We start from the raw sequence: 15,721 nt of genomic DNA on the forward strand, positions 1-15,721 counted from the left end.
TTCTCTTTAAGATTTTATTTATTTGAGAAGGAGAAAGCACAAGCAGGGTGAAAAAGCAAAGGGAGAAGCAGACTCTTCACCAAGCAGGGAGCCCCACGTGGGACTCGATCTCAGGACCTGGAGATTATGACCTGAGCCAAAGGCTGACACTTAACTGACTGAGCTACCTAGGCACCCCTATGTGGTTGTTTTTAAAGACAAATTTTAAGACTATTTTCCTTTCTTATATGGCATTCAGTTTAGACTACATTTGATCATCCTATCATAGCAAGTAGAAGAGAAAATGACAAGCTTTAGTCTGACACTTCCAGTGTAACTTCCCAATGACAGTCTTCTCTGCCTAGAAGGAAGAGTGTTAAATGAAATCTCGGGCTCATTCTTTTCTTTTTCCTGATCAGTGTCTTGCATCTAAATTCAGTTAGCCTCTTTATAACTGTCGTTCTTTGTACAGAGAAAAAAAAAAAAAAAGACTTCTTGACTTGCTTCTAACAGTTTTCTTTAATATGATTAAAATGAGGCAAGAGTCATTCCTGCTTTTATTCCTGCTGTATTCCTAGCATCTACCCCAGAGCCAAAAATACCAAACATGCTCAGTAAATCATTGTTGAACGGCTATTGGAATTTTCATTCCTGATTATAAATTTAATCTCTACAAAAAATTCATTCGAAAAGTACATCCCATATTAATTTAGAAATACTGGCACTTACTTCCTTTTCATTTTATTTATCTTAATGAATCGATTTATTTTATCAATGCTTACTGGAAATGCATATTGATAAGTTTAAAAGTAAAGAAATACAAATCAGAAAAGGAAGGACTTAAATTCTGGTTGCATTATTTATTATTGAAGTAATCTTGGCAACTAATTCATTGCTTCTGACTTCAGACATCTCATTTTGTAAAGTGGGATAAAAGCTCTTACGGTCAGGGATTTTGTGAGTATGAAGTAGATACTATATGCAAAGTGTAGTACCGGGCACTGATTAGCAGTTCTTAATAATATTATCAAGTGTGTAAGCCTTTGTGTTAGGATTCAAACATGAATGAGCCAGACCCCCCTCAGGATGTTTACAAATTAGTCCTGGCAAAGAAAACATTAATTCAAATAATTATACTGCAAAGAAAGTATCAATAGCATCACCAAGGCACAAGAAAAGACTAGGTTCCTGTTTTAAAATATAAATCTCATTATTTTTCAGGCCAACAGATCAGGAGATGACTGCCATTGAAAAGACTGTAATACAGATCCCTGTGGCATCACAGAGGGTGGGGGCAGAAGGCAAGAATGAGATGTTAGGAGGAGGCTGGAGTGGGGGGTGAGGGGTGGGTAAGAGTCTTTACTGTGTTTTCTTTTTGGAAAGGATGGATGAGACAGAGTAAGCAGGTTTAGGATTAGCTAGTTTGAATAATTTTTGTTGGTTTTGAGGTGTAGGGGCTGTCTCTTCTTGTCTGGTACCTGGCCCTGGGTGATTAGGGTAGGGGTGTAATGGCCCAGAGTATAAGAGTTCCATAAAGGAGGTAGTTGGCTATATGGCCTCAGGTTGGTTGGTTTGCATATGAAAGGGGCACCTCCAAATGAATTATTTGCTATCTCTAGGAATTAGCTGCCCTAGGAAGGGCAGTACCACCAAGGTCAGCAAGCCTCCAAGATCTCAAAGCATCAGAAATATGGAACAAAAAGATCTGATGAATGCAGTGGCTGTGAACTTACGAAACAGAGAAGTAGCCAAGTCCAAGTCTCTTTTCAAGTCTGACTATACCTGAGAGGAGATTTTACATGTTCTTGGAGAGAAGATTTTACATGTTCTTGGATCAATCAGAGATTTGGTTGTGGAAATCCTTTTTGAACAAGATAATGAGGAGAAAATGTTGCCACTTTGATACTGGATTCCCTTATACAGTGCCCAATTGACACAAGAAAGCAACTAGCAGAGAATCTGGTAGCCATAGGTGGCACATCTATGTTGCCAGGATTTCTCCACAGATTGCTTTCAGAAATAAGATATTTGATAAAAAAAAAAAACAAAATAGAAAAAAGTACTTGGCACCAAGACATTCCGAATTCATACTCCACCTGCAAAGGCTAATTGCGTGGCCTGGTTGGGAGGAGCTATTTTTGGAGCACTGCAGGACATATTTGGGAGGCGCTCAGTCTCAAAGGAATATTATAATCAGACAGGCCTTATACCTGATTGGTGTTCTCTTAATAACCCACCTTTGGAAATGATGTTTGATGTCGGGAAAGCACAGCCACCACTGATGAAGAGAGTATTTTCCACTGAGAAATAAAAATTTTTTTTTTTTTTGAGAAATAAAAATTTGATTGAAATTCAACTTTGCTTTTTATCAAATATCTAATTAATTACAAGCAAATTGTATAAAGTATATAGGATGCTGTTAGAGATGACTTTATTTGGAAGTGAAAACATTTCTGTAGTTATTCTTTTATACAAAAGAGTCCAAGTCTCTTTTCAAGTCTGACTATACCCCCAGTCCACTTGTTCCCTATCACAGCACCCTATTTGCTTCTTACTATTTACTGCTTGTTCTTTGCCTTGCTTACCTGTTCATTCGCTGTCTATCCCATTACACTGACACTTCCAGGAGGACAATAAATTTGCTTGTCTGGCTTATTGCTCCAGTTCTGGTTCCTGACACACAGAGGATGATCAATAAACATTTGTTGAACAAGTGAGTGAAAACAGTCATGGGTATGTGTGCATGTGCACATAGGCACATATGACTGTTCATGCATGTGTAAGATTGGGGGTATTTGTGTTGGTGAATGTGTGTGTGTGTGTGTTACATGAAGCAGGTTCTAGCCCTCCATCTAAGCTATGTCTGCTCCTAGGTTTCAGCCAATGCTGAATATCTGGCTGAATATCTGGCAGGTTATTCAATAGGCCCATCTGAATCTAGCACTCAGGTCTTCCTGGAGAAGACATGCTATCGGGCCAGCAGGCAAGCTCAAGACAGTGCCAGACACCTCAGAGGTTGGAAAGGAGGAGCATCTTTGTGTATAATGCTATATTTCTCTTGGAGGAGTTTTGGCCCTGTTACTCGTGGACTTATAACTTATCACTTGTGTGAGAGACACCTCTTTAAAAACTGAAAGATCTATTTAAAAAAAAAAACTCTATAATATTTTAGAGTATTAGATTCTAACCAGAAAATCAAAGCCATACCAGTTGATCAAAGAGGAAGAATAATTTAACTTGGAGAATAATTTACAAGGTGCTAGAAATGCAATTAGAGTAAGAAGCAGGGAGGTGAGTCAATCCAGATACTAGAAAATGCTGGAAACTGCTGCTGCTCTTTGGCCAGGAGTAAAGAGCTAGGGCCAGGAGCTGGGACTATGCCATAGAAGCCAAAAATATGGTGGGTTGGCCTGGCTTGGGTGGACCCACAGACACAGGGCCTTTTTAGAAGGAGCTGGAGTCATAGAGAAGATGGAATCACTGGTCAAGATATTTCCTAAAGCAGACAAAGGGAGAAATAGTCTGGCTTCTCCCATTTTCTCCCTCTGAATCTTCTATCAGTGCCCTCCATCAGCTGAATCTAACCAGACAGTGGGCACAGGAAGCTTGGAAACCACAGTTTGGAAACCAGCTTCCTCTGGGAGAGAGCAGAGGAGAGGATATACAGGGAAAGGATATGAAAGGAAACTGGCAAATGGCAAGTACAGAGGAAGGGAATGCTGGTTAGTATCCCATAAAGTCCCATCTTTATGGGATACTAACCAGTATCCCTTGGATTTAATCCCCAGACTCTTGGATTTAAAAAGTTTAATTCAAGAGTCACAACATAAAAACTTAATTTTTTTTTATTTTATTTTAAGCAGGCTCCAATCCCAACATGGGACTTGAACTCATGACTTCGAATTCAAGAGTCACAGGCTCTAACCACTGAGCAAGCCAGATGCCCCTCAACATAAAAATAAAGGCTGACATCAACTCATCACCACTTTACCACACAACTTTGGCCTTTTGAGTGTTTTGGCAGATCAATATCCTTGGCTAGGTATTAATACCCAAGAGAAATGGAAGCAACTTCTGGCAGAGACAGCCGGTAGAAGTGAAAGGAGAAAATTAGCATGGTGATAGTTTATAACCTCCTTCATGCAGTTTATAAAGTAACATAAAAATAAAGAAGTGGCAGTCACAACTCCATACTTTATAAGAATGAATAACAGGTAACACTGTATTAATCTTATTTTGGCAGTTAAATTCTCTGTTTGCATGATTTTACTAAATGCTGACAATGCCACACCCTCAAGCAGAGCCCCAGCTCCTGGCCCTGCACTGCACCATAGGGGGCTCATGTGTCAGCGTATCTTCCTCAGAATGTTTTGTGTCCCTCCCTCATGGTGGCAATGGCTGAGGCCAGCAGTGCTGTTGGACCTGAGGCTGGCACCTATCTGCATCCTGATTGCTGTTGTTCTCAGTCAGGGTTCTTTCTTTCCCTCTTTCTTGCATAGGAGGCCCCAAAAGTCTCAAGGAATTCCAGGGCTCGTACTTCCATGTAGGGATGTCCTGAAGCTCCCTGGTTGAGTTTCCAGGGGAGGCAGCCTTGCAAGCATATTGCTCCTGTGGCTGGCACAGTATTTCTTTTGTGTGATTGTGTGGGATTGCCGGAATGGTTCTGAAATGCATGTTTTGGTGACCAAAATTATTTATGTGGACAAGGTTTTACAAGTTGTTTCCTTTTTGGACCCTCGGGGTCACACCAATCCTATAGATTTAAAAAGTTTAATCCAAGAGTACATCAAGAGTAAATATTGAATCCTAGGCTTTTACAAAGGCATTTTGATTTTTAGATCCTATTTTTAGATCCTATAGCCTATTATTCTATATGAGGACAGAGAAGGCATACTCTAGGGATTCGCAAAATAACTGGGAGATGCTAGAAAAGAGGTCTTAAAGTATGTCAGTGGGGATGGGGTAGATGGAGGTAAATTCTAGAAAAAGATAGCACTAAAGGCAATGAAGCTGAGTCTGTATATACTACAGCTGATGGAATCTCCTAATTGCTTCCACGACTAGGTACTTACCAAGTAATGTGATTCTGCAAACTTTAAATGAATAGAAAGCTGAAGGAAAACAGAACCTTTGCTCCTTTTAATCCCAATATAAAACTTCCCCTTCTTTCAATATTCTTTTAAGAGAAGGACTGTTAGAGCTATCTGCTCTCACTGGTAGGGCTTTTATGAGAGGTCTTTAAGAATGCTTCAAGTTAGGGCTTTGTTTGCTGTGGGAACATGAGGGGAAGTGGAAGAAACTCCAATTTGGTTAGTGAGAAAACATGACCTTCATGGTGAATTAAGTGGTAGTGACTGAAATTTAGGTCATTACTAGTATATAAATGTGTGCAAGTGCAGAAAGCAGCTGTCACACTTTGTACAGTAAGTGGAGCCACTAGCTCAGTGGATTCACTGCATTTTGCAGTTCAATTTTAAACTCCAAGTAAACATCACAGAAAACCTGACATGAAGTTGGTAACTGTGTTTCTGCTGGTGACCATCAGCATTTGCACTTACTCTGATAAGTAACCTGAACATACACTTCTCTACTTTTCTGTTAATAGGAATGTAATCAGTAAGTGTAGGCTCCCAGGGGAAGACAGCGAAAGGAGTTTTAGAACCATAGAATTGGGGGGTTGGAAGGGATCTCAGATGCAGCCACCACTTACCCCCAACTCCAGCCTACCAAACTCTAACCCAATAGAAGTACTATCCTTAGTGAATCCTACATTAAGAAAGTAGCCAACTCATGCTAAAGGTCAACATTCTGGAACATTGTCACCATAGTTTTTCTTGTCTTTATTAATCTTGAGTCAAAATCTCACTTTGTAACTTCTTTCTTTTGAAACTATATGGAGTCATTCTTTCTATCATCTGTAATCAGTTGCCAGGTGGTTTTTCCTGAGACACAGCTACATTTATCTATTCATGCAGTCAATGGATATTTACTGAATGGCTGCAACCTTTGGGCACTTGGCTAAGCATTGGAAGATTTGGATATGAATCAGACACAATGGTTGTTTACAAGGTTCTTGTCTGACAGGAGAGATAAGACTTCTTCAGACAGAAGTCACTATGATGCTAGACTAATAAGCAGAGACATAGGCATATAGAGCTCTGTGGGAGGACTGAGGGGAGAACAGTTCAATTTCTAGGTGACATATGGAAGTTGGATTCTTGGAGAAGAATGGGAACTGATCCATTCTTTTTGAATGGAGTCTTTTTAACTACAGGAAGATGTATTTGGATGCATCTGCAAAATGCACTGTGATGGCCACTGCTCAAAGAACAGAAAGCCTTGAGGGTCTTCCCCTGGAAGTATATAAGTATACATAGAGAAGATATTCACCAAAACCTTTGAAATAAGTAGGGAGATTAAAATTGAGAAACTTGGTGCTGTCCACACCCACATTGGCAACTTTGGCTTGCGCTTTTTCTGAAATTTTGGACCCATTTGTAACTTCACCAGTTTTGGCTATTTTGTTGTCCTTAATGGCTAATGGCATGTGTTTACAGACAGAGGTGACAAAAGAAAAGTGGGTAGAGGGCAGCCCCGGTGGCTCAGCGGTTTAGCGCTGCCTATGGCCAGGGACGTGATCCTGGAGACCCGGGATCGAGTCCCATATCCGGCTCCCTGCATGGAGCCTGCTTCTCCCTCTGCCTGTGTCCCTACCTCTCTCTCTTTCTCTCTCCTCTCTGTGTATTCTCATGAATAAATAAATAAAATCTTAAAAAAAAAAAGAAAAGTGGGTGGAAGGAAGTAAATATCCCTCCTCTGGGAAACAATTTAGAAGGGAAAAGAGATGGTAGAAGATGAAGGGAAGATAGATGCATAGACTCCACTTGTACTATTTGAATGGGGAATGAAAAGGATCCCAAAGGAAAATGAACTATGGCAGGTTCTTACTCTGAAGATACGTGTTCTTATGTGTGTGCTCATGCATGTGTGTTTACATATCTGCACATGAATCTTGTAAAAATGTATGTTGTATGTATTTTTCTCATTATCTACACTTTCCCTCCCATATTCTATATGAAAGTTATCTTTCTAAAGCCAAAGATACAAAATGCAATTGTCCCATAAAAGAGCCTTGATACCTCCCCATTGCCCTTGGGAAAAAAGTCTGAAACTCATTAGTATGGCATTCAAAGCTCTGAAAAATCTGACCTCACCTGGGTTTTGCTGCCTTACCTCCTTCCCTCACCTATGCGTACGTCACTGGAATTCTGCACTCCAGCTGCTCTGGAAGGCTCACCAGGCAGTGTGGCCACTTTCATTTCCACATTTCTTTCTTTCTTTTTTTTTTTTTTAAGCATTTTAGTTATTTTTAGTTAAAGAAAAACAGACTTTTCCAAGGGTGACAAAGTGAACTGAAGGTCAGATGGAAGGAAGCAGGGTGTGTGGGCTGTTCAAAGCTCTTGCTCCAAAATCTGGAGGCGAGGAAAGAAGGTCCTCCCAAGAATTCAAGGGTGACTGGCCAGCAGAGGGATACTTTGATGACTTTGGGCACTGGATCAGTCTAAGTAGGCTCTAAGGAGATTTCCACCTGCTAGTTGGTTGACATGATTAATATTATCACTCTTAGGGGCTATTACATTAAGGAATGACGCAGGAAGCCAAGAGAGTGGCTTATTCAGTTGGATTCTGAATCACAATCAGGAAATAGTCTTTATCTGGTGCAACCATAATTTCATTTTTCTTGGAGCGAATTCGAAGGAAGGTGAGGTCATTCTGGGGGTCAATTTCACGCACGGTGCTCCAGGCCTTCAAGATGAAGTTGTGCATGAGGTTGGCATACTGTGTGGTAGTGGGATTGTCCATGGTGCTCTTGATGGGAATGCCTTCTGTGTTCACCACGATGATGCCCTGTACTCCCTTCTGGCTCTGAAGTCGCTTCAGTGTCTCCTCCACCTCTGCCATTTCCAACCGATCCCGTAGCTTCGCGACGCCCCATTTCCACATTTCAATACCTATGTTATTTTTGTTCCTTTTTAAAATGTACCTCCCCTACTTTACCTTGTGACCCTGGAATCTACCTCAAGACACAGCTCCAGGAACATCTCCCTGGGAAGATTACTCCAACACTCTACCACATTAGAATTAGTCATCCCTTTTCTTATGCTTCCATAGAGCTTTATCCACACTGTTGGCACAGCAAATGCCACACTGTGGCATGCATAGATCTTTATTGTCCGCTAGACTGTGTAAGTTCCTTGAGTGGAATATCCTAGTCTTACTCATTTACATATCTGCACTAACCATGACAGAGTTGGTGTTTAGTTATGTTTGCAGCATTGAGTTGAAGTGTTTGGGAGCAGTTTCCTGGGCTGTGGTTGGTTGGGTTCATGTATGTCCTCAAGTGAAGATTCATTATAGAATCTCCTCAAAGTCATGAACTGTGGAGATAGCCATATGCAAAGTGCGTACCTATTCAGTCAAACACCAGGATCTTCTGAGTGCTTACTGCATGCCAGAGGCTGTTCTAGGTATGAGGTACAATAGTAAATAAAATATAAACTCCTTGTTCTCATTGAGCCTGCATATAGTGAGAGTCTGAAGGGAAGAAATAAATGAGATTTACTATTTTAGGTAATGCTAAAAAAAAAAAAAAAAAAAAAGGAAGTTAGAGGATAATGGTACCTTATGAGGAGGTAACATTTGAGGAGAGATAACATTTCTGGAGAAAGAAAGTTCTAAGGAGACAGAACAGCAGATCCAAAGGCCCTGAGGGAGAAGTTTTCATGGGAAATCAAGTGAGGCTAGAATGGAGCCATTGATGGACACGGTGGAAAGTAGCGCAGTCATAGACAGGAGTTGACTGTGCCTATTTCACTCAGTTTCCATTTTGCTCTGCAGCTACTGCCTTCCTTTCCAACAGTTTGCCAGATGCTGTCAACAAAGCCTTATGTTTACCTGTGGACAACATTCTCCCCTTTATGGATCTGTTAAAGCTTCTTCTGAAAACTCTCGGCATTTCTGTTGAGCACCTGTGGAAGGGCTAAGAAAGTGTGTGAATGAGCTGGGACCAGAGGCTGCTGAGGTAGTGAAGAAACTGCTGGTACCTATAGGTTGTGGGCTTATTTGTCAATAAGCAGGGCTTAATCACCTGATCTCCCACCCTCCCCTCCACACTCCCACAAACCCTTTCTCACCTGTGGACATGTAATTCCATCTTACTGAATGTACTTGTACAAAGTTTGCATGTCCAGGAATCTCAAGGAAGGTGCAACATCTACATTTCTAGAAGGGAGTTTTGAATGAAAGAAACCTATATTCTTATTGTGACTTTGCATTTTTCAGCTTAGTGATGCTAGTTGGGACTTGACCACTCTAGGCCTCCATTTCCATATCAGTAAAATGGTGGCTAAATAGGTTGGTGACTATTTTTGGAAACATGCTAAGTACATGTAAGCCCCTTTATTTTTATTCTTTTTTTTTTTACTGCAACATTAGTTTTTATTTTATTTATTTATTTTTATTTATTTATATATTTTTAAATTTATTTTTTATTGGTGTTCAATTTACTAACATACAGAATAACCTCCAGTGCCCGTCACCCATTCACTCCCACCCCCCGCCCTCCTCCCCTTCTACCACCCCTAGTTCGTTTCCCAGAGTTAGCAGTCTTTACGTTCTGTCTCCCTTTCTGATATTTCCCACACATTTCTTCTCCCTTCCCTTATATTCCCTTTCACTATTATTTATATTCCCCAAATGAATGAGAACATATAATGTTTGTCCTTCTCCAACTGACTTACTTCACTCAGCATAATACCCTCCAGTTCCATCCACGTTGAAGCAAATGGTGGGTATTTGTCATTTCTAATAGCTGAGTAATATTCCATTGTATACATAAACCACATCTTCTTTATCCATTCATCTTTCGTTGGACACCGAGGCTCCTTCCACAGTTTGGCTATCGTGGCCATTGCTGCTATAAACATCGGGGTGCAGGTGTCCCGGCGTTTCATTGCATTTGTATCTTTGGGGTAAATCCCCAACAGTGCAATTGCTGGGTCGTAGGGCAGGTCTATTATTAACTGTTTGAGGAACCTCCACACAGTTTTCCAGAGTAGCTGCACCAGTTCACATTCCCACCAACAGTGTAAGAGGGTTCCCTTTTCTCTGCATCCTCTCCAACATTTGTTGTTTCCTGCCTTGTTAATTTGCCCCATTCTCACTGGTGTGAGGTGGTATCTCATTGTGGTTTTGATTTGTATTTCCCTGATGGCAAGTGATGCAGAGCATTTTCTCATATGCATGTTGGCCATGTCTATGTCTTCCTCTGTGAGATTTCTGTTCATGTCTTTTGCCCATTTCATGATTGGATTGTTTGTTTCTTTGGTGTTGAGTTTAATAAGTTCTTTATAGATCTTGGAAACTAGCCCTTTATCTGATATGTCATTTGCAACTATCTTCTCCCATTCTGTAGGTTGTCTTTTAGTTTTGTTGACTGTATCCTTTGCTGTGCAAAAGCTTCTTATCTTGATGAAGTCCCAATAGTTCATTTTTGCTTTCATTTCTTTTGCCTTCGTGGATGTATCTGGCAAGAAGTTACTATGGCGAGTTCAAAAAGGGTGTTGCCTGTGTTCTCCTCTAGGATTTTGATGGAATCTTGTCTCACATTTAGATCTTTCATCCATTTTGAGTTTATCTTTGTGTATGGTGAAAGAGAGTGGTCTAGTTTCATTCTTCTGCATGTGGATGTCCAATTTTCCCAGCACCATTTATTGAAGAGACTGTCTTTCTTCCAATGGATAGTCTTTCCTCCTTTATTGAATATTAGTTGACCATAAAGTTCAGGGTCCACTTCTGGATTCTCTATTCTGTTCCACTGATCTATGTGTCTGTTTTTGTGCCAGTACCACACTGTCTTGATGACCACAGCTTTGTAGTACAACCTGAAATCTGGCATTGTGATGCCCCCAGATATGGTTTTCTTTTTTAAAATTCCCCTGGCTATTCGCGGTCTTTTCTGATTCCACACAAATCTTAAAATAACTTGTTCTAACTCTCTGAAGAAAGTCCATGGTATTTTGATAGGGATTGCATTAAACGTGTATATTGCCCTGGGTAACATTGACATTTTCACAATATTAATTCTGCCAATCCATGAGCATGGAATATTTTTCCATCTCTTTGTGTCTTCCTCAATTTCTTTCAGAAGTGTTCTATAGTTTTGAGGGTATAGATCCTTTACCTCTTTGGTTAGGTTTATTCCTAGGTATCTTATGCTTTTGGCTGCAATTGTAAATGGGATTGACTCCTTAATTTCTCTTTCTTCAGTCTCATTGTTAGTGTATAGAAATCCACTGATTTCTGGGCATTGATTTTGTATCCTGCCACGCTACCGAATTGCTGTATGAGTTCTAGCAATCTTGGGGTGGAGACTTTTGGGTTTTCTATGTAGAGTATCATGTCATCGGCGAAGAGGGAGAGTTTGACTTCTTCTTTGCCAATTTGAATGCCTTTAATGTCTTTTTGTTGTCTGATTGCTGAGGCTAGGACTTCCAGTACTATGTTGAATAGCAGTGGTGAGAGTGGACATCCCTGTCTTGTTCCTGATCTTAGGGGAAAGGCTCCCAGTGCTTCCCCATTGAGAATGATATTTGCTGTGGGCTTTTCATAGATGGCTTTTAAGATGTCGAGGAATGTTCCCTCTATCCCTACACTCTGAAGAGTTTTGATCAGAAATGGATGCTGTATTTTGTCAAATGCTTTCTCTGCATCTAATGAGAGGATCATATGGTTCTTGGTTTTTCTCTTGCTGATATGATGAATCACATTTATTGTTTTACGGGTGTTGAACCAGCCTTGTGTCCCAGGGATAAATCCTACTTGGTCATGGTGAATAATTTTCTTAATGTATTGTTGGATCCTATTTGCCAGTATCTTGTTGAGAATTTTTGCATCCATGTTCATCAGGGATATTGGTCTGTAATTCTCCTTTTTGGTGGGGTCTTTGTCTGGTTTTGGAATTAAGGTGATGCTGGCCTCATAGAATGAATTTGGAAGTACTCCATCTCTTTCTATCTTTCCAAACAGCTTTAGGAGAATAGGTATGGTTTCTTCTTTAAACGTTTGATAAAATTCCCCTGGGAAGCCATCTGGCCCTGGACTCTTGTGTCTTGGGAGGTTTTTGATGACTGCTTCAATTTCCTCCCTGGTTATTGGCCTGTTAAGGTTTTCTATTTCTTCCTGTTCCAGTTTTGGTAGTTTGTGGCTTTCCAGGAATGCGTCCATTTCTCCTAGATTGCCTAATTTATTGGCGTATAGCTGTTCATAATATGTTTTTAAAATCGTTTGTATTTCCTTGGTGTTGGTAGTGATCTCTCCTTTCTCATTCATGATTTTATTAATTTAAGTCTTCTCTCTCGCTGGCTAATGGTTTATCTATCTTATTAATTCTTTCAAAGAACCAACTCCTGGTTCTGTTGATCTGTTCCACAGTTCTTCTGGTCTCGATTTCGTTGAGTTCTGCTCGAATCTTTATTAACTCCCTTCTTCTCTTGGGTGTAGGATCTATTTGCTGTTTTTTCTCTAGCTCCTTTATGTGTAAGGTTAGCTTTTGTATTTGAGTTCTTTCCAGTTTTTGAATGGATGCTTGTATTGCGATGTATTTCCCCCTTAGGACTGCTTTTGCTGCATCCCAAAGATTTTGAATGGTTGTATCTTCATTCTCATTAGTTTCCATGAATCTTTTTAATTCTTCCTTAATTTCCTGGTTGACCCTTTTATCTTTTAGCAGGATGGTCCTTAACCTCCACGTGTTTGAGGTCCTTCCAAACTTCTTGTTGTGATTTAGTTCTAATTTCAAGGCATTATGGTCTGAGAATACGCAGGGGACAATCCCAATCTTTTGGTATCAGTTCAGACCCGATTTGTGACCCAATATGTGGTCTATTCTGGAGAAAGTTCCATGTGCACTTGAGAAGAATGTGTATTCAGTTGAGTTTGGATGTAAAGTTCTGTAGATATCTGTGAAATCCATCTGGTCCAGTGTATCATTTAAAGCTCTCGTTTCTTTGGAGATGTTGTGCTTAGAAGACCTATCGAGTATAGAAAGAGCTAGATTGAAGTCACCAAGTATAAGTGTATTATTATCTACGTATTTCTTCACTTTGGTTAATAATTGATTTATATATTTGGCAGCTCCCACATTCGGGGCATATATATTGAGGATTGTTAAGTCCTCTTGTTGAATAGATCCTTTAAGTATGATATAGTGTCCCTCTTCATCTCTCACTACAGTGTTTGGGGTAAATTTTAGTTTATCTGATATAAGGATGGCTACCCCTGCTTTCTTTTGAGGACCATTCGAATGGTAAATGGTTCTCCAACCTTTTATTTTCAGGCTGTAGGTGTCCTTCTGTCTAAAATGAGTCTCTTGTAGACAGCAAACAGATGGGTCCTGCTTTTTTATCCAGTCTGAAACCCTGCGCCTTTTGATGGGGTCATTAAGCCCGTTCACGTTCAGAGTTACTATTGAGAGATATGAATTTAGTGTCATCATGATAACTATTCAGCCCTTGTTTTTGTGGACTGTTCCACTGAACTTCTTCTTAAAGGGGAATTTTAAGAGTCCCCCTTAAAATTTCCTGCAGAGCTGGTTTGGAGGTCACATATTCTTTTAGTTGCTGCCTGTCTTGGAAGCTCTTTATCTCTCCTTCCATTTTGAATGAGAGCCTTGCTGGATAAAGTATTCTTGCTTGCATGTTCTTCTCATTTAGGACCCTGAATATATCCTGCCAGCCCTTTCTGGCCTGCCAGGTCTCTGTGGAGAGGTCTGCTGTTACCCTAATACTCCTCCCCATAAAAGTCAGGGATTTCTTGTCTCTTGCTGCTTTAAGGATCTTCTCCTTATCTTTGGAATTTGCAAGCTTCACTATTAAATGTCGAGGTGTTGAACGGTTTTTATTGATTTTAGGGGGGGATCTCTCTATTTCCTGGATCTGAATGCCTGTTTCCCTTCCCAGATTAGGAAAGTTTTCAGCTAGAATTTGTTCAAATACATATTCTGGCCCTCTGTCCCTTTCGGCACCCTCGGGAACACCAATTAAACGTAGGTTTTTCTTCCTCAGGCTGTCGTTTATTTCCCTTAATCTATCTTCATGGTCTTTTAATTGTTTGTCTCTTTTTTCCTCAGTTTCCCTCTTTGCTATCAACTTGTCTTCTAGGTCACTCACTCCTTCTTCCACCTCGTTAACCCTCGTCGTTAGGACTTCTAGTTTGGATTGCATCTCATTCAATTGATTTTTAATTTCTGCCTGATTAGCTCTAAATTCTGCAGTCATGAAGTCTCTTGAGTCCTTTATGCTTTTTTCTAGAGCCACCAGTAGCTGTATAATAGTGCTTCTGAATTGGCTTTCTGACATTGAATTGTAATCCAGATTTTGTAACTCTGTGGGAGAGAGGACTGTTTCTGATTCTTTCTTTTGAGGTGAGGTTTTCCTTCTAGTCATTTTGCTCAGTGCAGAGTGGCCAAAAGCAAGTTGTATTGGGAAAAGGAGAAAAAGAGAGGAGAGAAAGAAGTAAAGAAAAGAGAAAGAAAAAAAGGAAGAAAAAAAAAACCGAAAAAAAAAAAGAAGAAAAAGAGAAAGAAAAAGAAAGAAAGGAGAAAAAAGGGGGTGGGGGAAGGAAACAAATGAAAAAGCAAAAAAAAAAAAAAAAAAAAAAAAGGAACCATGGGGGAGTATCTTCTGCTTCTGTGTACTTTAAGTCCCTTGGCTTCCCCTGGACCTTGTCCGTCCAGCTGGTCTTCTGGGGGAGGGGCCTGCTGTGCTGATTTTCAGGTGTTAGCAGTTGGGGGAGCTGCTCTGCCCCTGCCTGGTGCAGGGCTCAGTGGGGGTTGTTTACCCCGTGAGGCCCCAGGAGGAACAGCCCTAGTGGCGGGGCCAGCTCTGGAGCCCTGGATTCAGCCCCCGCAGGAACTCCGGAGCTCTCCGTCTGCAGGGCCTGGAGGCTCCGCGGCGGGGCCGCTGATCTGCTCAGCTCGGGCAGGAGCGTCCTCGCTGTCCTGGGCCCTCCCGGCCTCTGCCTGTCCCGGGGGAGGCGGGATCCTGGGCTGTGTCCCGGCGCCCTGTGCTCCGGGGCCTGCGCTGGTGGATTCGCGCTCCCGGGCCGCGCAGCCCCCTCCGCGGAGCCGCCGCCGGAGCCCTCCGTGCTCCTCCTGGAACCGCGCAGCCCCCTCCGCGGAGCCTCTTCCTCTGCCCGAGCCCCTCCGAGCTGCTCCGGGTCCCGCCAGGTCCCCCGTGCGCGCTGCAGCCCTTAGGGAGCTCGGCGCACTCTCCCGGGGCGCAGGTGTCTGTTACTGTCCCCGGGAGCCCGAGGGCATCCCCGCCCTCCTGGGTCCTGCTCCAACTCCCCACGAGCCCCTTTCCGCAGGGAAGGTTGGTGCAGCTCCTGCGTCTCCGGGACGGGGCTCTCCTGTCCTGGGGACACTCGCCCCGGCCTCAGCCCGGCTCCTCGCGGGGCCCCTCCCCCTTGGAGGCCTTTGTTTCTTTATTTCTTTTTTCCCGTCTTCCTACCTTGATAGAAGCGCAAACTCTACTCACTGTAGCATTCCAGGTGTTCTCTCTTTAATTCTCAGGCCGAATTCATAGATTTTCAGGATAATTTGAAGGTTTTCTAGGTAATTTGGTGGAGACAGGGGATTTGGAGACCCTACTCTTCTGCCATCTTGCCCCTCCCTTCCGTATTT

General features: G+C 41.7%; 1 protein-coding gene and 1 pseudogene across 1 annotated transcript; one reads left to right on the forward strand and one right to left on the reverse strand.

Annotated features, from left to right (window-relative positions):
- The first annotated feature begins 5,486 nt into the window (after positions 1-5,486).
- Positions 5,487-9,112, forward strand: SCGB3A2 (secretoglobin family 3A member 2). Its single transcript, XM_072828440.1, is given in 3 exon segments — positions 5,487-5,538; positions 8,875-9,006; positions 9,009-9,112. Coding segments are annotated over 3 exon segments (288 nt in total).
- On the reverse strand, positions 7,306-7,968 carry LOC140633606 (dynein light chain roadblock-type 1 pseudogene; annotated as a pseudogene).
- Positions 9,113-15,721: the final 6,609 nt, after the last annotated feature.

This window comes from Canis lupus, chromosome 5 (genome assembly GCF_048164855.1).
Source record: "Canis lupus baileyi chromosome 5, mCanLup2.hap1, whole genome shotgun sequence".
Taxonomy (NCBI): domain Eukaryota; kingdom Metazoa; phylum Chordata; class Mammalia; order Carnivora; family Canidae; genus Canis; species Canis lupus.